Source organism: Paroedura picta, chromosome 10, assembly GCF_049243985.1.
Source record: "Paroedura picta isolate Pp20150507F chromosome 10, Ppicta_v3.0, whole genome shotgun sequence".
In the NCBI taxonomy this organism is placed as follows: Eukaryota; Metazoa; Chordata; class Lepidosauria; order Squamata; family Gekkonidae; genus Paroedura; species Paroedura picta.
The window spans coordinates 44251484-44276845 of NC_135378.1; the positions used below are offsets into that span (position 1 = coordinate 44251484).

The 25362-nt window shown below is 42.6% G+C and overlaps 1 protein-coding gene across 4 annotated transcripts in view; it reads left to right on the forward strand.

The window, feature by feature from the left end:
* The window catches only part of LOC143845341 (putative ATP-dependent RNA helicase DDX60), a 63447-nt gene that overhangs the window by 30545 nt on the left and 7540 nt on the right, over window positions 1-25362 (forward strand). For all 4 annotated transcript variants that reach the window (XM_077353642.1, XM_077353645.1, XM_077353643.1 and 1 more), the window contains 15 exons: window positions 259-354; window positions 2811-2926; window positions 4152-4294; window positions 4377-4486; window positions 4904-5008; window positions 5092-5220; window positions 5807-5934; window positions 6935-7099; window positions 13076-13220; window positions 14274-14426; window positions 18017-18121; window positions 18603-18803; window positions 20779-20883; window positions 20992-21133; window positions 24409-24530. In XM_077353642.1, coding sequence (XP_077209757.1) covers window positions 259-354; window positions 2811-2926; window positions 4152-4294; window positions 4377-4486; window positions 4904-5008; window positions 5092-5220; window positions 5807-5934; window positions 6935-7099; window positions 13076-13220; window positions 14274-14426; window positions 18017-18121; window positions 18603-18803; window positions 20779-20883; window positions 20992-21133; window positions 24409-24530 — 1965 coding nt within the window. The remainder of the gene's footprint in view (window positions 1-258; window positions 355-2810; window positions 2927-4151; window positions 4295-4376; window positions 4487-4903; window positions 5009-5091; window positions 5221-5806; window positions 5935-6934; window positions 7100-13075; window positions 13221-14273; window positions 14427-18016; window positions 18122-18602; window positions 18804-20778; window positions 20884-20991; window positions 21134-24408; window positions 24531-25362) is intronic.

A 25362-nucleotide genomic window follows, 5' to 3' on the forward strand; every position in this document is an offset into this window, starting at 1 on the left:
TTTTTAATCTCTTTTAAAATTATAAAAAGTAATCAGAAATATATATGTTTATTTATGTATTTATTTTCCAATAAACAACCATGACTCTGGTGTGAGTTACCACAAGTCGTGCCATTTCTGCTAACAGAAAGATTGCTTTGTGCGCTGAAGGGCACCTTTGAACCTAACACTGTTGCCTGTATCCAATCCTTAATCTTTAAACCAAGAAAGGTATTTGCCATTTGAGATTACTAGAAGAAACTATTTTGTTTTAAATAGATACTAGTGACGGTTCCTCAGTGTTTGGAAATCTTGATGCTCACTCCTCATCGCCAAGCATGGGTAAAAAGGATCAAATACGTTATATTTGATGAGGTGGGTATAGATGTAATATGACCCCATTAGAAATGTACTAGCAGGAAAATGTAAGGTGTCAACATTAATAGCTGATATTAATTTGTGAGTATAGTTGAGTTGAACATACATTTTAAAAATGTAAAAATCAGGTTGCAGTTTGAGACATGCAAAGCTGGTCTACTAGGTGTATATTTCAGACTTGGATGCAAGCCAGCCATTTTTCTAGCTATAGCATGAATTCAAGCACCATTTGTTTGTTTGACTTTTAAGCTACCTCTCTCCAAAAATGGTCTCAGAGTGGCTTACATTAAAGTGTAAAACAAATTCAATAAAACCAACTTTAAGCTAAAACAATACTATAATTCTTACTGTAACCTCTCCCCCCCCCCAAAAAAAAAAATGCCTAATGGGCCAGGCATGCCAATTTTGAAGACCTACTGTGTGGCCTGGCTCAAGATGGGGGCTCACAAACTGGGCTATAATCATGAATGTGGGTTAGTCAAGGCACCCATATAGATCTTAGAGGTGCAACCCTGGAACTCAACCAAATGCCTGGTGGATGAATGTACAGGCCCTCTGAAACTTACATGAGGTTACAGGAGTTACATGAGGGCCCGCATCTCTTCTGGCAGCTCATTCCACCAGGCTGAAGTAAGGGCCGAAAAAACCCTGGCTGTGATTGAGAGCAGGTGCACCGCTTTAGGTAGGAGATCGTCAGCAGATTAGAATATGCTGAGAGAAGAGATCTTTTGGGAGTGTATATGAGGTGGTGGTCCTTCAGGCATTATGGTACCTGTGTAAGACCTTGAAAGTTAAAACCAACACTTACATTTGTTCCAGAACTCAATTGGCAAGCAATGCAACGGCTGGAAAACAGGTTGAATATGTATTCTCCATGGGGTCCTCATAAGGACCAGGGGGCTACATTTTGTAGCAACTGTAATTTTCAGGTCAAGATAAGGGCAGGGCCATGTACAGCAAGATACATTAGACTAGCCTGGAGGTGACTGTTGCATGGATCACTGCAGCTAGGTGTTCTAGGGCCAGATAGGGTGCTAGCAGCTTTGACCATAGATGGAAAAATGCCTGGTGAGCTACCTTAGTGACCTCCACCTCCATAATCAAGGAGCCATCCAGGATCACTCCCAAATTCCTGACAGATGATGCTGCCTGAAGCTGGAACCCATCAAGACAGGGAAAGTATGCTTCCTCATCTGGACTCTTCCTACCCAGCCACAAAACCTTTGTCTTCAGGGGATTTAGCTTCAGGCGGCTTTGCTAGAGCCACTCCACCATGGCTCCCAAGCATCTGGCCAATGATTGAGGAGGATCATTTGGCTTGCCACTCATTAACTGATAGAACTGGGTGTTACTGGTAATGCAAAACCAAAAAAAGGGAAACCAAAACCCAACCTAACCAGAAAAGTTAGGAACTCAAAGGTTGAGCTGCAAAAAAAAAATTTTTTTTTAAATGCAAATATCTGTAACCGCTTCATGGGAGCGGTATAAATAAAACAGTAAGGGCCCTTAGAGTGGGCCCTGTCCAGGATGGGGAAGGGTGCCCTTCCCCCGGACTGACAAGCAGGGGGAAGGCTTCGCACCTCCCAGTTGGGCCCTCCGCTTTTCAGTCCGGGGCCAAGGCACGCAGTGTGGCTGCTGATTGGCACTTGCCCCAGGACTGACCAGTTGAGAGGCACAAAGCACCTCCAAACCCGCTCACCCCCCCACGTGCCCCACGTTCGCCCCATAGCAGCCATTCCTGTGTTGGCTGCCGAGAGGTGAGGTAGGCCCACAGGCCCTGGGAAGCTGCCCCGGGAGGGGAAGGGAAAAAGCCCTTCACTGCCGGCCCAGGAGCTGGCCTGGCACATCCCAGACAGGCCGGGAGGGGGCAGAGAGAGCCTGGGCAGGGACGGGGGGAGACAGCTTTGCGGCTGGGGTAGGACCTGGGCCAGTGCGTCGCAGATGCGCTGGCCCAGCTGCTTCCCCAGCCGCAAAGCCAGGAAGCTGGCCCGGGAGGGGTCGGGGAGAGCCCTCCTAGCGCCCACTGTATTTTAAGTACAGCGGGCTTAACTACTAGTTTATTACATAAAGTGCACTAGTTCAAAATTGTAAAACATCTATGAATTACATAGTCATCATTTTAAAAAGATCATATTTCTAATTACTCATGGAATAGACCAAAGCCTTGAGCCCCCTCTTCTCTCCATCCTCCACTTGTGTGTGGTACAGAACTTGTAGACTTCCCAGCATGGAATGAATTAAAGTTTGCTGTTTTGATCAACTGGACAAAACTGCAAACTAGCCTACAAGCCAGGATTCAAAAGTACAGTTTAATCTTCTTTAAAACTGTGATTTGTAGGCAAGAGAAGTTCATTCATGAAATCTGTGTACAGCCAATGTCTGTTAAGTAATATGACCACTTGATGTATGTTATGTCAAAATTAAGTATTATTCTATTATTTATTTAAAAACAGGTCCATTGTCTTGGTGGAGAAATTGGGGCAGACGTTTGGGAACACCTCCTGGTTATGATTCGATGTCCATTTTTAGCTCTTTCTGCCACCATTAGTAATCCAAAGCATCTTACTAAGTAAATTTATTTATGTATTTATGTATTTGATTTCTATACCACCTTTCCATATGGCTCAGGGCAGTTTACATACAACATGGGAGATACATGAAATGCTATGGGTTTTTATTTATTAAAAAGTGGCCATGACAATTATTCAGTTTTAAGCACATATAGCATTTATGCAAATAAGGCAAAATAAAGGAGCATGTCACTATTGGTGAGAAAATAAAAGGCATATTTAGGGGTAGTGCAGAGTGATCTACAGTCCACATTACCTACAGTTTACTACTTTGGCTTAAGGATTTAAAATATTTTAAAGAAATGGTCCGGCTTTTGTGATAAACAGAAACACATCAAACACTTTAACTGGAATACGTATACATGAAATTGCCATATATCAGGCTTTCTCAACAAGTGTTTCGTGAGACCCCCAGGGTTTCCTGACATCCCTGGAAGGGTTTCTCAAATTAGATGGGAGTTAATTAATTTTTATATTGTAGTCAATGGACATCTGGAAAGGCACAGTTTGGCCACCCCCACCATATATGATCATATTGACATTCCTCCCCCCCGCCCCAATGGCCAGTGTTGGGCCTGGAGATTTCTCAAAGCCTGAAGAATGTTTCGGGAATTTCTCAATGGTAAAAAGGTTGAGAAAGACTGTCTTATATGGGGTCATACCATTTATCTATCAGAGGCAGTATCATAAACAATAACACAAACACTATTTTCATGTGTATTCATAAAAATGGCTTGAAGGTAATTTTTGTTGGTGGGGGCATATCAAGACAGAATTTTGGACTCTCATAATGAGATGCATGTATCACTTTCACTGGATCATGAACATCTTTAATTGGTTTTTTTACATTATGTATCAATGAAATCTTTTCTGCAGTGTCTTCAGATTTATATAACAGTCATTGTTTGCACCTATCACTACATGTTATAACAAACTATGTAGTGGTAGTTGTAAACTTAGAATAACCCTGTGGTTTACTGTCAAATGTAGATTGTACCCAAGAAGAGGAAGGAGAGGATAGGGTATCCAGAAGTTGCACATTGACCTCCAATTTTTCTAATGGCTATATGCATTCAGCAAAGATGGAATGAGGGAATGAAATTCAATTGTAACCTAAGTTAACCTGTGCCAATGCATAGGTAACTGCACTTAAGTGGAAATGAATTTCACTGTACTTAAATATTTTGTATTCAGAAGTGGTTTTTCTTTCATTTTGTCCCATAGATGGTTACAGTCAGTCAAAAATTACTGGCAAGAGACAGAGAGTACAATGGATGCCAGTACTACTTCTCCGGCAAGAGTCACACGGTGCCCTCGGAAGCTGCAAAACCAACATGCAGAGAAAAAATCATATCGAGTTAGATTAGGTAGTCATATGAATGATTTAAAACTTGGTTTTGGCTCCTTGAATCTTTAAGGATATTCTGACGTTCTATTTTATTTTTGCAGTGCTGTATGGGGAAAGATACAATGATTTAGAAAAGTACGTTTGCTCCCTGAAGGATAATGATGTTTTGTTAGATCACTATCACCCATGTGCTGCATTAACAGTCAAACATGTAAGTGTAATTTCATAAGGAAGCATAGTGTGCTTTCCATGTTCTGGGGACTCCTTAAGAGGTCTTGGGGTGGAGTCAGACCCAATTCAGGAGCTGTCAGTGCCAGCGCCCAGCGCCTACATGGTTCCCAGGGTTTGCCACTCCTCGGTTTCCACCCCTGCAGGCAGGCTGGGGTGTAAAGGTTATTGGACAGCAGGTATCTGGTTCAGGATCCATACCCATGCTGTGCCAATGCCCCTGTGGTGTATTCAATACAGCTTTGGCCTTTGATTCTGGGGAAAAAATCTGGTGGCTGGTCTATCACTTACTTTTCCCTCTATGCCCTGAGTCTGCAAACATGTAATTTCATAAGAAAGTACTGTGGTGTCCTGGTAGAAAATTCTGGCATAATCTAAAGTTCTCTTAATGTGCCTATAGATTGAGAAATATGGAATTCCTTTGGACATTGCTTTTTCTCCACGAGAGAGCATCCAGCTGTTTGACGCAATGCTAACTAATTGGCCAGAATGGCCCAGAGCACAGGTAAGTACAATTTATATCATGCAATAGTCTTCCAAGACAAGAAAATTAAGCCTTCTGGTTTCTTAATGGCTTGTGATTTCAAGGAATTGGAGCCTGAGGAATATATTTGCTTCAAGAACAATATAACAATTAAAAAGGCAGATGCAAGGAAATATGAACAAGACCTAAAGGAGGAACTATCTGGCTGGATTGCTCTCGGGCAAAAGGATAAGGTAATTACTATGAAACATTATTTTGCGTGACATTACATAAATATGATTATGTTAAAACTGAGTGTTTTTACAATATTTTTTCATAGAAGTATTGACATGCATCCTTCCATTCCATTCAGCAAAGCTTGAAGTCCTCTGGCTAAGGAATGTTAGGTTGCAGACAAGGAAGAAGGCTTCACATTTTATTAACCCTGGTGGTAGGATATATGCCAATGCCACTACACTTATCTTTACCAATTTAGGCAATTTTCAAATCTAACAGAAGAACAGATTGTTTATAGTTTTGTATATTTCAAAGGCTATAAGTGTCAGATGTCCATCTCCCCCGTTATAATGTGGTGCCTAGTTTCTATAGGAGTTTAGGGAATAGATTGACACTCACATAAGGTATGATAATTGCAAATTAAGCAGAGCCAAGGTTAGTTTAATGCTTTTATGTTCAATTATATTACCTCTGCATATAATAAGTTACTGGATCTTAGATACCATAAAATTGCATGAATGGTCTTAAACAAGAAATGTGGGATTCTCTTGAAACTTATTTTGAAACATGAAATGGTAACAAGACAAAAATGTATTCATCTAGTTGAATCATGTTCTGGAATCCCTTAAACCTCATCCTGCTGATTCTTCAGAACGTGAGAAGGACATGAGATTTCCACTCTTGGTAGACAAGCTGAATGCGATGGACAAGTTGCCTGCCATATTTTTCATGTAAGTAAATTAAAGGAAGAGGGTTTTTTTTAAAATGATTCAGTGATTTCTTTTGTAGTTCCACTCTGCTCCATGCTAGTCAGATCTTGTCTGGAAAGTTTTGTTTACCACTGGGTGCTTCATTTTAAGAAATATGAAGACAAACTAGAATGGGTTGAGAGGAGAGCAGGACTAGAAAACATTCCTACAAGAAAAAAATTAATGGACTGGGTATGTGTAGACTGTAGATATGATCACATATCCCAGTACTAGACTTTCTATCATATGGTGAAAGATGAGGCAAAAATTGCAACTTATCTCATGGGCTGAAGTTATATGAGTGTAGATTTTAGTTGAACGTTAGAAGAAACTTCTTAATGGTAAGAGCAATAGTGAAATCAGTGTCATGGAGGTGGTATAACTTTCTGGGGGTGTTCCGAGGCTGAAAGGGCTCAGGGCAGTCTTTCTCGACCTTTTTATTGTTGAGAAACCCCTGAAACATTCTTCAAGCTTCGAGAAATCCTAGAAGTGACATGATCCTGCAGAATATGATTGGGAAATATAGCTGTGTACACGCCTACCTGGAGCCCCTCTACTCCAGGCCAATCATTGGGGGAGACAGGTCAATATGACTATATATCACCAAATCAAAGTTTAACAAGTTTTAAAAATATCTAAAACATTAATTAACTCCCACCCACTTAGGAAACCCAAGACTGTCAAGAAACCCCAGGGTTTCATGAAATCCTGGTTGAGAAAGCCTGAGTCAACTAATTTCGGCCACATCCCCAAAACCACACCAATGCAGGGACCTTGGTTGTGCCAGCAGGTGGTCTCCATGGGCCTTTGGTGGTACCTGGGAGTGATGGAGTAGAGCTGGGGGCCTGCTGGGGGCCTGCACCAGTAACTGGCACTTACTGGTACAAAGATCAGTTGGCTCCCTGTGTGCTTCCTCTGCCGCCCCCCTCCCCTCCAGTTTGTGCTAATAGTTTTATAGGATATTTATTTTATTTCTTTTCAGGTTTAACATTCATTCAGTAGAGAACGCTGCTTTGAAAATATTTCTGAACTTGCAAAAGAAGAATAAACAAAGCAGGGAGCAAAGTCCAAATACTGAAAAAGAAATTCAAAGTTTAAGAAATAAGCTAAGCAAGATGAAGAAAAAGATGAAGACAATTGATTCTCTGTAAGTATTCTTTTACTAGTCAGAGGAAAGGGATTAAATAAAACTGTACATAAAGGCAACTTCATCATCTGATACACATATGGAGCCTAAAGTTTAGGCTATTAATTGATCACAGTCTACACTGTCTCTCTCTTCTTTTTTCTGCACAATGTAAGGGTGTGTGTGTGTGCGTGCGTGCTAATTTTAGTCTTTTCTGTTGCTACAGAATTTAACTCCTGCCAGTTCTCCTACCCCCATATGAAGGTGTACAACTACCAGTTTTTGCCCTAACTATAATTATGACAATGGGCACATATGGGTGTTTACTTTAAAAAAATAATAATTTCAGTATTTCAGAAATGGCATGATTGGCAGTGTCACAGAAATTTGGGGACATTCATACCATTTCAGGTATCTCTTTTGGGTAATTTTTTCAGGTTGGAGAATTTCAAGTACTGGTTGAGCAGACATCCATCTGGATGCCCAGTCTAGTGGGGCTGTTCTTTTTGGAAGATCTGCTGTCCATACTCTGAGGCTTTCCACTGTTTTCAAAGGAAGGCCAGATTTACTCCCTATTGACAACAGTAGATGTTTAAAGGGCTTGTTGCCCCAATGGGGAGCTTTCTGTCTCTGTCCCTGATTGCATGTGTTAACTGAAAAGGAGGGCAAGAGCCTGCAACCAGGCTGGCTGCCACTATGGGACTCCAGCAGCCTGCCTGTCTTCCACTAGCTGGTAAATCTAAAAAACCCAAATAATGCTTCCGAAATTTTGGAAGACAATGTTTCATTAATCCTGAAATTTCAGAAGAGTTTGGGACTATTTTGGGTATACTTAAACTGAAATGAAACAGGTCATTGTTTTGATCTGGGAATATCCAAATGCAGGGCTTCCAAGAGCCACCATGAGTCCTTCCAAACAGAGATTCTATCTGCTCCCCCATGTCCCTAATTCATATCAAGTATAACAAAATGAACAAATCACTTAGCTTGCTGTCACCATGAATCTATAGTAATAAAATAATTGGTTTGTCTGTTCATGTTTGTTTGTTTACTTTATATCCCACCGTTCTTCCAATGGGAAATCAAAGTGGCTTACATCATTGTCATTTCCTCCATTTTATCTACACAACAACTTTGTGCAGTAAGTTAAGATGAGGGTATGTAACTAGCCTGTCATCCTACAAGCTTCCAGGACAGAGCAGAGATTTGAACCTGGGTTTCACAGATTCTAGTCCAACACCAGACAGGCAGGTATAACTCATCAGATAATAAACCCAGGAGACTCAAAAGTGGCCACCAACTTCAGGATGACTCTGGGAGCTCCATGGCCAAAATTGGAAAAGGTATGAGAAAATCCTGGTCCAAACTACCACCATACTACCACCTACTATTTCAAGTAAAGCTTTGCCCCACATCTTTTAAATTTGTATTTGTCTGACTTGGTCCAGAATTTTGATTAGATCAACGGGCACACTCCAAAGGCTGGCTCTCGTGCAATACCCCTGTTATTGTATGCAGATGATACTGCCATCCTCACCTACTCAAGAGTTGGTCTTTTAAGATTTCTTAATTGTTTTTACTCATATTGTCAATGCAACTCTTTACTGATCAATTTCTCTAAATCTAAATTTCTGTTTTTTTCTAAGAGTTGGACTCCAAGGAAATGGATGTTGGGTGACAAGACAATTGATCAAGTAAAAAAAATTAGTTACTTAGGCATTACATTCAATTATAACCTTAAATGGTCTACCCACCGGGACCGCTCTTTGAATTTAGCTAAGTGTTCCTCAGCTCAAATTAAACGTTTTAATTTTTTTGGAAGGCAACCAATCTTTAATCTTTAATGCTACAACTGTATCCCAGTTGTTTTATGGTATTCCAATTTGGGCAAAGGCTTTCAATAGGAAGATAGAAGGGATTCAGGGAACCTTCTTCCGTCAAATTCTTGGTGTGCCCTATAGTGTGTGCCCTATAGTGTGTGCGCTCTATAGTGTGTTGTGTGCTGAGCTTGGCCAACATTTTTTAGAAACTAAGGCTTAGCTGATAATTTTTAAATTTTGGCTTAAAATACTTTTCAGAGTGGAGTCACATAGCTTACTCTTTTACTTAAAGATAGACCTACAATGCAGCTCATGGTCTCTCAGTATTGAATCTAAAATTGTAGAACTAGGATTTTCAACAGATTTTTTTCCTTATGTTTAATGAATCTGAAATCTTTAATATTCTGAAACAAAGATTAGTGGCAGTCAAACGGTCCAAAATGTTTTCAGCACAACCCTGCATATGTTCTCCTGCTGCCCTGGGGACCCAATCAAATCAAGGGAAAATTGTTAATTATTTTTATAATCTTACTAATCCATCCTTCCGTAGCGTTTTCATGCTGGCAAGAATGAGTTGTCTTCACTCAAACGTCCTTGCAGGAAGATACCAGCATGTCCCAAGGAGGGAAAGACTGTGTCCATGTTCTGTGAACTGCCCTGATTCAGCCTCACATATTATTTTAGATTGTGAACTTCATGTCTTTGCAGAAAACTTCTGGATCCTCTACTTTGTCACAGGGGTTTAGTAAATGATGAAGCTACATTCCAGTTTCTGCTTAATGAACTTTATGCAGAGACCATATTGTATGTAGACAAATTTTTAATGGCTGTTTATCGAGCCAGAATTAAGATGTTTTAATCAGCTAATTTTACTTTATTTTAGTCTATAATATTAGCTTATTTTACCCTATTATATTTTTACCCTGCTTGGCTATATTTGCCTCTTATTGACCGTTTATGCACTGGAGGTTTCATGCTGGGCTGCAGGCTGGAGTTTTAGTCGTGGCAGGCTGTCCCACCTCTTCCTGTACCCACACGGGGGAGCATTTGGCCCTGTGCACCCCATCTGCCCCCGATTTCTGCTCCTGCATGGGAGCCAGGGCAGTGAAGTTCCAAGTGCATACATGGTCATTGTTATGCCAATAAAGGTCTATGATTAAGTAAAGCTAAGGCTCTTTGTGGCAAGCATAACTCAGAAAATAGTGCTACATTTCTGAAAACAGGACATTAACCTCAGAATGATGACAGAAGTTACAGTATCAAAAATGAAGGGAACTGTATCTTCCTGAACCAGATTAGCTTCACAACAGAGAACATGCAAGAAGAGAGCTTTTAAGCAACCTGTCATGAGTCTCTAATACTCAGATCCCCAACCTGCCATGGAAGGTTGCTGGGTGATAAACTCTCAGACTGATGTACTGCACAAAGTGGACAGGAAGACAATGCTTTGGGTCACCATTGGGGAGAAAGGCTGGGTATGGTATTTGATATAAATCTAATTTTAATAGTAAAAAGTTATATCACTTATCATATAGCACAGTAGCTTTTACTGCCAACAGAATATGAACAACTCAGCACCTGAACTGGGAGTTATAACTTCTGTTATAGTATAACTACTAAATTAATCTTTCATTACCATGCACAAATGGTGCAGGAGGGAAGAAGCATCCTATTACAACGGTCATCTCACAGAGAAATATTAACTAATATTAACAAAGGTTTGTTACTCTAGTACTGTTAAGTATGGTCTGTCACCAAACAGGATAGGGGTTAGAAGGTCTTAAAACCAAAAAGTGAAAATAAAGGGGAAGGGGGAACAAAAAACTTAGGTGGAGGGAGATAGATATGAATGGTAAAAGTGTGTAAAAGAAGGATCTTGCTGCAACTTTGCTTTGAAAGATCTGAATAAGTTGGTGCATGGAATGGAAGAGAGAAAGGCTAGATTAGTACAGAAAATGACCTTGGTTAGCAGGCAGCACACTGACAATTAGTGCAGCAGCCATCAGTTGGAGCTGCTTGTCTGGCTCCATTGCTGAATTAGTTGATGGATTTAGCATGACCTGTTAGGCAACTTTGCTTTAGTCCTGGAGAAAGGGAAGGCCAGACAATAGAAAAGAGCATTTTTACTGTGACTTCCCTGTGTCCCTAATGGCTGCAGCCAAAACTGCCTTAAAATAAATGGAAAGGCTGAATGTTACCAAGGGTCTTACCAGTTTAGTTGGGCCCTCCAAATTTTAGCTCCCACCCCACTTCTCCTCTGTCAGCAGCCCTTCCCAAATTCACACCCTTAACAGGCAATGAGGAGCGTCCTGTTTGGATAGATGATATTGCCAAAGGCTGCTGCCCTACCTTTGCTTCCAGAATGCAGCTGAGAGTTTTGAAGCATCCACATGGGACTGTCATATAATTGTCCACAGCCCAGATTTTCCTCATCCTAGGCTCAGGCATTCTCAAATCCACTTTACTACGATCTCTTGGGAAAGAATGCCGTCTAGGTGTATTAGCACATAATCTTTAACAGAGTTTGCATTTTCAAAGATCCTGCACACAGTAGTTGTAGTAAGTTTATTGTTATACCAGAGCGCGCACACAGTACAATTTTCCATCTGTCAGTCCCTTGTAATTGCTGTTTTTGCATTGTGCCATTAGAGGATTTTTAAAGGTTAAAACACTAGTAATAGCTACATTGCTCTGGCAATTACAAATTTTAAGAAGCCATCAGAACACTCTGGTTGAGCAATGAAAAAAAATCCACAGAAAATGGCAATTGATGAAGAAAAGGGCACTGAAAAGCTCTATGTGGATGCCCCATTGCCAACATGCATGCCTATGCATGCCTCTGCATTGACTTGCAGGAGAGCATTATGTGCTGGAATAAGATGCGACACATCGGTGTTGGGAATAAACAAGGCCACAGCTTTATTACCTCCCCACGGGAGGGTTGGCAACGCATGGGAGAGGGAGCCTGACCTAGCAGTCAGTAGACTGCACCAACAACCCACAGAGTCCAGAGGCGCCTTCCAGCAGGCCCTCTGCTGCTTCAGTGTGGCCCATTATGCACGGCCGCCGAAACGGCGATTTCGGGTCACATGGAAAACGCGGAGGGGGAAGACGCGACGCATACCGGTTATACACGGGGCGGGGCGCGACGGCGGCAAAATCCAGAGTAACCGATTATGCACGCGCCGATCCGGGCGCCGCTTCTGGTTGCGCCCCGCTCACCCGGAAGCTGCGCTTTCTTCCGCGTTTCACTGACGCGGCTTTTTCGGCGGCATGCACCGAAGCTGCAGCCGGTTGCAGCCGGCTCCGTGCGTTATCCGTGATTTTAGTCACCGCCATTCCACCCCGAATGTGCGCTAAAACCCCCGTGCATAATGGGTCTGTTTGGCTTCAGTAACTCTCGGCCGGGTTCTTTGCTGTGGGACTGAATGCAAACCTGAGAATCCTTGCAATGTGGATACAGCCAAAGAGTTATGACAAAGGTCTTGGTACTGACTGAACCCCAGATAATAATTGAATATACATGTACCTCCAAAGATTTAGAGGAGTGGAATCTAATTTTCTTCTCTTTATTTCCTTTCCTTTCCTGAAAGTCTCTATAGCCTTTTTTTTGCTTCATCTTGTCCTTCCCAACCACCAGCCAGCCTTTCCACTTTCCTTTCCCCAGCAACTTTCCCCAGAAAAACTGGGCCCAATTGTGTGGTGCCAGCCACTGTGTTGGGCCAAAAAGTGTGTGGACAGTCAGGTTGGGCCCAGTTACAGGGAGGCGACTTAAAAGGACTTGTGGTGTACATCTCATTTTCCTCTGTGTCCCTCTCCACACTATTTCTACAGATGGAGGAAATATATGTATACACACAAAGCCCATTTCACATCTACCTTCTCATTTCTACTCACTGAATTGAATTTACTTCTGTATTCTGTTAAGCCCTAACATATTTTCCTAATTAGTATAATGAATTCTGTAAGTGGCAAATGCATGACTGTGCACATATGCAAAACTATTAACTTAGAAAACAAACTAATAAGTAAGAATTAAATAACAATTACAAGGTTGTTCATGATACATTTATGTACTGATGTATTCTAATTTATGCTTTGATGCTTAAGCAAGCTGCAGAACTAGAGTTTATAAGCAGAATACTAAAATATATAATGAAATGTATGTTTTCTTTAGTGACCCAAAAAAACAGACAGCATCCAAAGTGGAAAATGTTATTGCCACTCTTACTGAATATAATGCTTTGAAAAAAAGACTTGCAAAATTAACTGAAGTCCCTCCAGACTGCACCTATGCAAATGAAAGAGCTGTGGATGAAATGGTATATAAACCACTGTTGATGTTTTGTGTTTATATCTTTGGGTTTTGTCCTAAAGCCCCTGTGGGCTTTCAGAGCTACTGTAGTATAGCTCTTTCCCATGCTCAAGAAAATGTGAGTCCAGTGGCACCTTTAAGACCAACAAAGATTTATTCAAGGCGTGAGCTTTCGTGTGCATATACACTTCCTCAGACAATGGAACAGGGATCAAGAGTACAGATATAAGGAGAAAGTGAATTATTAGTAAACTGCATCACAACGTAAATATGCAGTATGATTATTCTTTGCTAGAAAAGCAAGTCAGTTGTTTGGATTCAATTGTTGTTCACAAAAACATTCAGGTAATAAAACTGTAAAGGTTAGTGACTAGCACAGTTTCCCAGTTGTGAAAAGAAGTAATTAAGACTAGCAAGCAGTGTGTGTAAATGAGATCTTGGGGTACTTATGGACTGTAAATTAAATATGAGCAGACTTTTTGATGCAGCAGTAAAGAAGGCAAATGCAGTTTTGGGCTGTATTAGCAGAGTCATCACATCAAAATCACAAGATGTCATAGTCCTGCTGCATACCACATTGGTCAGAGCCCAATCTGGAGTAGTGTGTGTGGTTCTGGAGGCCTCACTTCAAAAAGGATGTGGAAAAAAATTGAGAGGATTCAGAGGAGAACAATGAGAATGACCCAGGGCCTAGGGACCAAGCCCTATGAGGAAAGGCTGAAGGACTTGGAATGTTCAGCCTGAAGAAGAGGAGATTAAGAGGGAACATAATTGCTGTATTTGAAAGGTTGTCAATCAGAGGAGAGCAGGGAAAGTTTCCTGGTGGCAACAGAAGAAACCTGCAGTTTGGGTAGAGGCAGACATTTCAGCTTTGTTCAGTCCTTGCACTCATGTCTTCTTTTCTCTTCCTAACCCCTTGTGAAAGACAGACAAACAATTCTCCCAGAAGTGAAAAAGAAGAAGCAAAAATAGGGTAGTGAGCCCAGATGCAGAGCATCTGAAGATTATTCTTACAAGCTTAAAGATTGAGATTTTAATTTCCTTTTGGATTCTTTTTTAGACTTGGAGAAGGTTACTTTTTCGATTACGGTATGAGAGCAAAGGTCCATTGCTAGCAATGTTGGCAAAGAGAGGCATTGGACATCATCATTCTTCTATGTCATCCAAACAACGGCAATTTGTGGAGATGTTATTCAGAATGGGATATATTCAGGTTAGTAAAACGTCCTCATTTATACTCGAGATGCACATTCTGCAAGAAGTTACAAAGCTGAATGTAACCGAAATAAATAATTCCGGTAAACAGTGCTGTCATATGCAACTGGACCTTAGTAGAAGCATATTTTTTTTATTTATAAAATAACGTATTTATTTATTTATTTCCTGCCACTCCCACACAGTGGCTCATGGGGGGTAACAAAATACCCCACAATAAAATTCCCTTACAACAATAAAACTCAATACAGCTCTTAAAAATTATTCCTTTAATTTCCATTATTCCATGGGTATTTTCTTTAATACTCTGCATTTTTAAAAATTTCTGTTACTTTCCATTGGCTTTCGTTTCCCTTTGTTATCATCACCCCATGCCTGGGCTATGTTTTCCTGTCCACTCAGTAGAGGTTTGCCAGGACAGTGCAGCATCTGTGTTCCTGGAAACTCCCATTACCACCTCTGACCCAGTAAGAGTGACACATCTTCCCTCTTCACAATGCTTTATTATTATTATTTTTTATTATTATTATTATTATTATTATTATTTAGATTTATTTCCCGCCACTCCCCGTAGGCTTGTGGTGGGTCACAATAGTCTTATCCCCATTAAAATACCCATTAAAAGACTTTAAAAACAATCCCAACATGGCGGAAACTCTCATTATTCCTATCCCCTGCTATCAGAGCGGCAGGGAGGGTGGGGAGGAGATCTAACTTACTAGGTCCAGGGGAGGGGAATGCTGGCACTCATTCGCTGACCCCGGCCTCAACCAAAAACCTGGCAGAAGAGGTCCGTCTTGCAGGCCCTGCGGAAAGCTGGTAAATCCCGCTGGGCCCGCAGCTCACCCGGGAGCTCATTCCACCAGGTAGGGGCCAGGACTGAAAAGGCCCTGGCCCTGTCTAGGCCAGGTGCAATTCTCTAGGGCCAGGAACGATCAGGAGATTCTCCCCCACAGAGCGTAGAGCCCTGCGGGGGATATAGGGTGGTAGGCGGTCCCTCAGGTATGTGGGTCCCAACCCATGTATAGCCTTAAAAGTCAAAACCAGAACAGTGAACCTGATCCAGGCAGCAATTGGCAACCAATGCAGCTGCCTCAGCACAGGCTGGATATGGGCCCTCCAAGGTGAACCAGTGAGGACCCGAGCAGCTGCGTTTTGCACTAGCTGGAGTTTCCGGATCAGAGACAAGGGTAGGCCGGCATAGAGCAAGTTACAGAAATCTATTCTGGAGGTGACTGTTGCATGGATCACTGTAGCCAAGTGGTCAGGGGACAGGTAGGGCACTAGTAGTCGGGCCTGGTGAAGATAGAAAAATGCCTGACCCGCTACTCTCTTGACTTGAGCGTCCATAGTCAAGGAGGCATCAATGGTCACCCCCAGATTCCTGGCCTGGGGTACAATGGTAAGTTGCGCTCCTGCCAGGGTGGGTAGGCGTGCTGCCTGGTGCTGACCTCTGCCTCCCAGCCACAGGACCTCCATCTTGGATGGGTTGAGTTTCAGGTGACTCTGCTTGAATCATTCAGTCACTGCTTCCAAATATCTGGCGAATGGTTCCGGGGGGGAGTCCGGGCGGCCATCCATGAGGAGATAGAGGTGGGTGTCATCAGTGTACTGGTGGTAACCCAGCCCAAAACTCTGTACCAGTTGGGCCAGAGGGCACATAAAGATGTTAAATAACGTGGGGGAGAGGACTGCACCCTGCGGTACCCCACAAGGGAGTCTGTAGGGACGCAAGAACTTTCCCCCCACCACAATCCTCTGGATCTGGTTCTGGAGAAAGGAGCATATCCAGCGCAAGGCTGTGTTTTGTATCCCCGTGCCGGCGAGGCGGTGGACCAGAAGGTCGTGATACACTATGTCATAGGCTGCTGATAGGTCCAAAAGGACCAGCACAGCCGACCCACCTCTGTCCAGCTGGCGACGGAGATCATCCAAAAGGGCGACCAACACCGTCTCCACCCCGTGGCCAGGACAGGAGCCCGACTGATATGGATTGAGTGCCGAAGTTTCCTCCAAGAATGCTTTATTGTGGGGCTTGGATATTCCCTGAAACTCACCCTGCAAACTCCTGTTGATAGTTGATATATACATTTATTTACTTCTCAATTGACTTAGTTTATCAGAGCCTCTTGTGGTGCAGGGTGGTAAGGCAGCTGACATGCTGTCTGAAGCTCTGACCATGAGGCTGGGAGTTCGATCCCAGCAGCCGGCTCAAGGTTGACTCAGCCTTCCATCCTTCTGAGGTCGGTAAAATGAGTACCCAGCTTGCTTGTAAACGGTAAATACTGGGGAAGGAAATGGCAAACCATCCCATATTGAGTCTGCCAACAAAACGCTAGAGGGCATCACCCCAAAGGTCAGACATGTCTCGGTGTTTGCATAAGGTATACTTTTACCTTTATCAGAGAAAGCTGGTTAAAGTGATCCATGCCCCCAAAGAAGCTTAATAGAGTGAAACAAAAAAATGGACCCAACTTTGCTGTTTGAAAACTAGGTTTGTCCAATGGTCAGGAAAGCCTTCTATGACCTGTATCTGGCTTACCAACCCTCTCCTTTCTTAGACTCATCCGATTTTGGCATTCTGATACATGTTTTTGTAAGTTGTGGTTGGGTTAATATAATATGTCCTTGAAGGCAACCTTGAAACGTCATCTGACCCAGAAAGTAATTGCCCAATTTCTACCAGAGGCTAGCTGATGGGGTTATATCATGCCTATTTTGAAACAGCTATGTTGGCTGCCAGTTTGTTTCCCAGTTAATTCAAGGTGTTATACAGCAGGGGTAGTCAACCTGTGGTCCTCCAGATGTCCATGGACTACAATTCCCATGAGCCCCTGCCAACATTTGCTGGCAGGGACTCATGGAAATTCTAGTCCATGAACACCTGGAGGACCACAGGTTGACTACATCTGTTATACAGTATAAAAGCCATAAACTGGTGTTATGACTTTTAAAGCATCTTATGGTCTAGGACCCACATATCTGACGGACTTTTTCCACACACGTTTCCATGCACCAGATGTGGTCATCAGCCGGCCACCTGCACAATGGCCTATCTGGTATCAACCAGAGCCTGTAGCTTTCTGATCAAGGCTCCCATAATTTGGTATGGACACCTTTAAGAAATTAAGGAAACTCCCCCATTTAGTCTTGCAATCTTCTAGGTGCGATCTGGAGATCCCAGAACTATAACTAATTTCCATACAACAGAGCTCAGCTCCCCCAGAGAAAATGACTGCTTTGGAGGGTGGCCTTATACCCTGCTGAGGTGTCTTCCCTCCCCCTCCCCAATCCCACCCTCTCCAGGTTCCACTCTCAAATATCCAGGAATTTTCTAACCTGGAGATGGCAACCCCACCCCTGTTAAAAAATTTTAGGAGGAACAGCAAAGTCTGGCCCTCTCCAGGTCTTTGTGATGGGCTATAGAAGGCAACCTTTTTAGGGGAGGGTATTTAGGGTTTGTTTATTTTGGTGTTAGCTTGTAATGTTTCAATTATTACTGTAAGCTGCCTTGAGTCAAAAGGAAAAGCAGGGTATAACTAATTTAATTTTAAAAAATGACAATGCACTCATACTGATTTTTTTTAGGTTGTTACATCAACTTCAACACTGGCATTAGGCATTAATATGCCATGTAAATCAGTTGTTTTTTTGGAAGATTCTGTCTATCTAGATGCTTTGAACTACAGACAGGTATGACTGATATCAATGTTATTAAATGTTATTAAATGTTATTAAATCAATGTTATTAAAATGCTTTTTATTTCTTAGGAAAAATGGGGGAAGGAAATGCTAGATAGAAATAATTAATTTACATAATTTTAAAATCTGTAAATAGTTCAGTAACATGATTTGTAACATGAGCCTCTTGTGGCGCAGAGTGGTAAGGCAGCCGCCTGAAAGCTTTGCCCATGAGGTTGGGAGTTCAATCCCAGCAGCCGGCTCAAGGTTGACTCAGCCTTCCATCCTTCTGAGGTCGGTAAAATGAGTACCCAGCTTGCTTGTAAATGGTAAATACTGGGGAAGGCACTGGCAAACCACCCCGTATTGAGTCTGCCATGAAAACGCTAGAGGGCGTCACCCCAAGGGTCAGACATGACTCGGTGCTTGCACAGGGGATACCTTTACCTTTACCTTTAACATGATTTGTATAACCAAATGTATGTATTTCAAGATGTCTGGACGCGCTGGAAGACGTGGACAAGATTTGATAGGAAATGTGTTTTTTTATGGCATCCCTCTGCCCAAAGTTCAAAAGTTGATGAAATCCAATGTACCTGAACTTAAAGGCCAGTTCCCTTTGAGCATCACCCTGGTACTGAGACTTATGCTCCTGGCTGTAAAGGCTGATGATAAAGCAGATGCCAAAGCAAAGGTATATTTATAGATTATTGCTTGCTTGTCTTTATATTACCCTACCTTTCTCCTGATTACGGCTGGGCATCAACCAGCTCACAACTAAAATTTGTGATCAATTTTTAGATTTTGGGGTTCATAGATTCATAGCAGGTCAATCATGTGCTGTTTGAATCTAACAGCTAAGACTTTGTGTTCTTAGCTTAATTCACATATGTTACTTATAGTTGTGATTTTCCTGCAGGGGGTTGAACTAGATATCCCTGGAGGTCCCTTCCAACTCTATGGGCCATTCTGCACCAGGATCTATGTTGCAAATTGGTTTCAGAATGAAAAAACACCATTTTAAATAGTGGAATTCGTCGTTATGCATACCTGCCTTTGTAGTGGAATCCAGTTGCGTTTCTATCGTTTCACACAGGTTTCCGATCTCGGCAAAAATCGCTATCCAGGAAGCGATATTTGCCGAGCTTTGTCCCGTCCCTGGCTGTCAATCAAACGAGCAGCCAATGGGCGGCCGTTATCATGCTCCCGAAAAGCCCCTTTCCCTTTAAGGCAGGGTTTAAAAAAAAAAACACCCGTTGCAATGAATATGCGTTGATTCGTTGCAACGGAGAGACCAATCTAGCTAGCAGGTGGCGTGTGAGCTGCCGTTTCATCATTGCCACGCTCTCCCAAGTGAAAAAAAAATCCACCCCCCCCCCACACGGGCGTGATTTTCGGCCAAAAATAAAGGGGAAAATAAAGGGAAAATAAACCAGCAAACGGGGCTGTGTGGTGCTTGGTGACTTAAAACAGCTCTGGGGAGGGACTGCAGCCGGGGAAGCCTCGCTGGGTATATGAAGGCTCACCGGTTCATTGATCTCCGCTCGTTCCGGAAAAAAAATGGCGATCGCTTCGCTGGAAGATCAGAGGAGAGAGCCAGGGGGAGGGACTTTGCAGAAACTGCAACAATGGTAATGCACAGAACTTTCCCGCTAGTGTTGCAGATTGGTTGCAAGAGTGTAGCGCTTTCCGGAGGGTGAATCCACTTTTTGGGATTTTCCTGAAAGCACTACAACAAAGCGCTTTTTGTGGATCGGTTTCAGGAATGTGGCAGATTGTCCACAATGTTGTGCATAACCGCATTTTTGTAGCGATTTCAATTTGCCACACTCCTGCTACAAAGAATCTGTGCGGAATGGAGATATAAATTTACTGATTATCTATTTGGGAAGAAGTAGCAGTAGGCTTGATTTCAGTCTTTCCCCTGACTGTGATTCATGTTATCCTGTCTAGACAGGACTATGCATAGGCTGACAACCTGTGATGCAGTTACATGAGAGTGCATGAGAGGAATGAATACTAGCATCAGAAAGAACTAAAAAAGGATAGAGCTCCAAGGCAAACACTTCTGAATTGCTTACAAGGAAGTGCAAGGTGGAGTGGAAGAATATGGTTCTTCCAACTGAAGCAGTGGAGGGACCCTGTTGTAATCTGAGGGAAACAAATGCAAATATAAACAAACAAACAGGAATGAGTCCTGATTGGCCCATTTAAATTACAGACATTATTCTCTACCCTGTATGGAGAAATGACAACAGGTTTTTGAGTATTTCATTGGTTAGAGTGTCAGACCCCAAAATCTGTCAAACCCAAAATTCTGATTCCCACTTTGCCATGAAAACTTGCTGGGTCACTTTAGCCAGTCTACTCTCACAGGGTTGTTGTGAGGGTAAACTGGATGAGATGAAAATGTTGTCAGCTACTTCAGGTACCCATTGGGAAAAAAGGTGGGGTATAAATGTAAATAAACAATAAATATATTCACCAAAAACATATAACTTATCAAACATCTCAGTCTAACAGAAATGATAATATATATAGCAACTATTGTATAGATATGCATAAATACTGGTTCTCCTTTGAAAATGTTATATTTACTGATAATCTGCAAGAATGTTTTAACATTTTAATACATTTTAAAATATTTTAACCCCCCCCCCCCAATCTAGGTATTGGCAGTGTTGAACCATTCACTGTTATCATTCAGTCAGCAAAGGAACAAGGACATGTTGAAAATATACTTTATCTTTTCCTTCCAGTTTCTTCTCAAGGAGGTAATTCTGTATATTAATTCTGTATATCAACCTTTGTCCTTGTAGGCTATTTTTTTATAGGACCAAAGTACTTTCCAAAATGCTAAAACCAAACACTTTCTTGCTCAGGGCTATTTGGATCAAGAAGGTAAACCCCTAGGGTACGCTGGACTTGTCAGTCATCTTCATTATCATGAACCTTCAAATTTTGCCCTGGTTGACTTTCTCACCAAAGGTCTACTGCACAAGTTATGCCAGCCAATTGTGAAAGGTAAGTTATTATTCAAAGAGCCTCTTGTGGCTCAGAGTGGTAAGGCAGCAGACATGCAGTCTGAAAGCTCTGCCCGTGAGGCTGGGAGTTCGATCCCAGCAGCCAGCTCAAGGTTGACTCAGCCTTCCATCCTTCCGAGGTCGGTAAAATGAGTACCCAGCTTGCTGGGGGGTAGGTAATGACTGGGGAAGGCACTGGCAAACCACCCCGTATTGAGTCTGCCATGAAAACGCTAGAGGGCGTCACCCCAAGGGTCAGACATGACCCAGTGCTTGCACAGGGGATACCTTTACCTTTAAGTTATTATTCAATTTATCCAATGAACATTACATAAACTTTATGAAAAAAAACAGGAATGTACCATATTCATATGGTGAATGCATACTGTAAGCCAGTTGCTGGCCTCTGTTACATTCTTGTATTACTTAGACAGATTTCAGTTTGGAGCAATTTCATCTCAAGCTGCTTATTCATCACCTTCTTGGCTTCTGGACCAGTTGGAAGCCCTTTTGACTCAATATGGAGAACATCCGCAGAAGACAAATAGGCTTTCTATTCTCCCTGGCTATGCTTTTGAACTTATTAAGAAGAAGACAAAGAGTTGGTTCTTATATGCCGCTTTTCCCTACCCAAAGGAGGCTCAAAGCGGCTTACAGTCGCCTTCCCATTCCTCTCCCCGACACCCTGTGGGGTGGGTGAGGCTGAGAGAGCACTGATATCACTGCCTGGTCAGAACAGCTTTATCAGTGCCGTGGCGAGCCCAAGGTCACGCAGCTGGTTGCATGTGGGGGAGCGCAGAATCGAACTGGTATGCCAGATTAGAAGTCCCACTCCTAACCACTACACCAAACTGGCTCTCTTTTTACAAAAGAAGTGACATACTGATCACCTTGTCAAGGTACAGGAAATCAGAAAAAGCATTTCAGGATTATTTAGCCAATCTGACAGTTTTGGGAGATACAAGCAGCTGCTGCTAACACAAACATTCTCAGGCATATACCTTTTCCTTTTAGCCCAGGATCAACCAAGGTGGTGGGAGTTGTCAGCTCCATGCTACCTTGGTTGGGGATAACTCCTTTTGCATCTCAGTTTATACTTAGCTGCGAGAGGAGCCATCTCCCACCATCCTAGCTGATCCTCTCTTGAAGCTCAGTTTAAACCAAGCTGCAAGAGAGGATAAACTGGGTGGAGAAGCAGAGAACTCTGCACGGTCTCAGGTGGGGCTGGCTCCTTTTGCAATTGTTTAAACCAAGCTATAAGAGCCAACCCAGGATTGGCCTGGGGCTGGCTTTTTTTTTATTGACATTTTTGTTTTCAGGTATATCAGACTTAGGTATAACTGATATCAGTCTGATATTTTTTGAGATTCAACCCCCCCCCCCCAAAAAAAAAAAATCTTTATACCATACTGTACCATTTTGATCTGGGATTTCTTGCATAGTTAATTGTGTGTGTGTGTGTGGGGGGGGGTGTCCAGTAGACTTAAACTGGAAAAGACTGATTTTTTTTTTTGCACATCCCTAGTTCTGAATTAGAGCCTCTTGTGGTGCAGGGTGGTAAGGTAGCCGACATGCTGTCTGAAGCTCTGATCATGAGGCTGGGAGTTCAATCCCGGCAGCCAGCTCAAGGTTGACTCAGCCTTCCATCCTTCCGAGGTCGGTAAAATGAGTACCCAGCTTGCTGGGGGGTGAAATGGTAATGACTGGGGAAGGCACTGGCAAACAACCCTGTATCGAGTCTGCCATTAAAATGCTAGAGGGCATCACCCCAAGGGTCAGACATGACCCGGTGCTTGCACAGGGGATACCTTTACTTTTACCTTTAGTTCTGAATGAATACTTCAACAGGTCACAATATCTCATGACAGAGATACATGGCCCCACTATTTTCAAGTCTTAAGAACATATCACCCAGTTGACTTACCGCCATCTTTAGGTTATTCCATTAGCACCAAAGTTTTATGAATGAATTGGATTATTTTCACTAACCAATATGAAAGCTTATCTTTTTATTTCATTACTGAAACTAATTTGATCACCTTAGTTGGTGCCTTATGCTGGGAGATATGCAGGGGTAATGTATCCCTGTTAATAATTCTGGCATTGCCTGTATTTAAGAGAATCATATATCCTTTTGGACTACTTTCCTATGGTTGGAAAGGGAAATGCTGTGTGGCAGCATCCATATAGTCATCTGGAGCAGCGGTCCCCAACCTTCATCTGGTCGGGGACCGCATCCGGGGATGGGGGAGAGCCAGCGGCCCGGCTGCCGCAGTTGCTCATAAACGTGCATGCCCAATTGCTGCGCATGCACGTTTTGGCCACCAGGTGGTGCTAACACGCATGTGCAGTTGCCGCGCATGCACGTTTTGGCCATCAGGGGACGCAAACACGCATGCGCGGCAGTTCTGTGTGTGCGCGTTAGCGTTGCTGCCGCGCCGGCTGCCGCACCGGCTGCCGCACCGGCTGCCGCACCGGCTGCTGTGCCGGCCTCTTTCCCCCCCTCTCGCTGCAGGGGGTAGGCAGGCGCGGCCGCTGGCGGCCCGGTATGATGGCCTTTGCGGCCCGCTACCGGGCCGCAGACCGGGGGTTGGGGACCCCTGATCTAGAGTTTTAACCTGCCCAATAAAATAAAAAGTGATGGTTAAAAGCCGCTCCCATTGCTTTCATATACAGACAAGAGATGTCAAAAGGTCAGGAAGAAGCAGCTTGATCAGACTCAGGAAATAATTGCCTAATTTTGTTAAAATGCAAAATGAGGTTTCCAGGTACCCTTTCCAATGAAACCTGTCTTAAACGTAAACAATCCAGCACCTCAGGGATTTTTTGTCTTAAATGATGTGGAGTTTTATTGGGTTTATGTCATATTACTTTGGCTTATGCATTATTGGGCTCAGAAGGTCCCCAACTCCTCCCATAGACAGTAATTAGCAAGGAGAAAGCCTGCCAATGCTCCAGGTTCATCCATCAATAAGGCTCAATGTAAATTAAAAGTAGCATATGGATGCAGCCCTGGTAATATAGGTGATTGTTTCTGGAAATAAGGGATTTTAAGGCATCATGGTTCACATAGAGTATGGTGTTCTGGGTCAGGGTTATCAAGTTTAAATTAATTTGACTTAGTGAACATATCAACCATTTTCTTTCTTTCTTTCTTTCTTTCTTTCTTTCTTTCTTTCTTTCTTTCTTTCTTTCTTTCTTTCTTTCTTTCTTTCTTTCTTTCTTTCTTTCTTTCTTTCTTTCTTTCTTTCTTTCTTTCTTTCTTTTATTTCTTAGGATCACCTATCTTTTCTGAAGATGTAATGGAAAAATTAGTGCTGGTGCTTGCACACCTCTTTGGAAGGAGGCATCTACCAGCCTGCTACACAAAATACAAGAAAACATTTTCCCAGTCAAAGGTAATGGTAGAAAAGTTGTTTCCTAACAGAGTTATGTGCCCTGTTTTCACTCTCTCCTGAAATATGGACAGCTTCAGCATTCCATCTTGCAGTATACTGGTAACTAACTAGATAAAAGTAAACAAACTGAAACTAAAATGAAAGTGCTGTGGATGGCATTGCCCGTACCTTCCTGCACACATACTGACATTATTCAGGGACTCTGTTGCCAGAACCCTTTCTTCCACAACTGCATATGGTAGACACCTACACATCTTGATAGTTCTTTTGGACAGTCCCAGGGAAACTGATCTTTATAGTAATAGTAATTTAGTAATTGGAGATAGAGTATCGAACCACCACCAGCTCACATTTGGAGTCCCACAGGAAACAGTCCTCTCTCCTATTTTATTTAACAACTTCATGTGCCCTCTTGCTCAGCTGGTGCAGAGGTTTGGGCTGGGTTGCCACCAATATTATTATTATTATTATTATTATTATTATTATTATTATTATTATTATTATTATTATTATTATTATTATTATTATTGTTATTGATTTTTTTGATTTATTTCCCGCCAGTCCCTAATAGGCTCATGGCGGGTAAAAAACCCCATTAAAACCCCCCATTAAGACTTTAAAAATTCCCAACATGGTGGAGAAAAGAATCCTACAACCCCCCCCCCCCCACAACCTTAGGCGACAGAGAAAATGGATAGGAGCAATGTACACTTATGACCCCCGGGGGGGGCAACTATTTACCTCGTTGACCCCAGCTGCAACCATAGACCTAGCGGAAGAGCTCCGTTTTACAGGCCTTGCGGAATTCTGACAGATCCCATGGGGCCCGCAG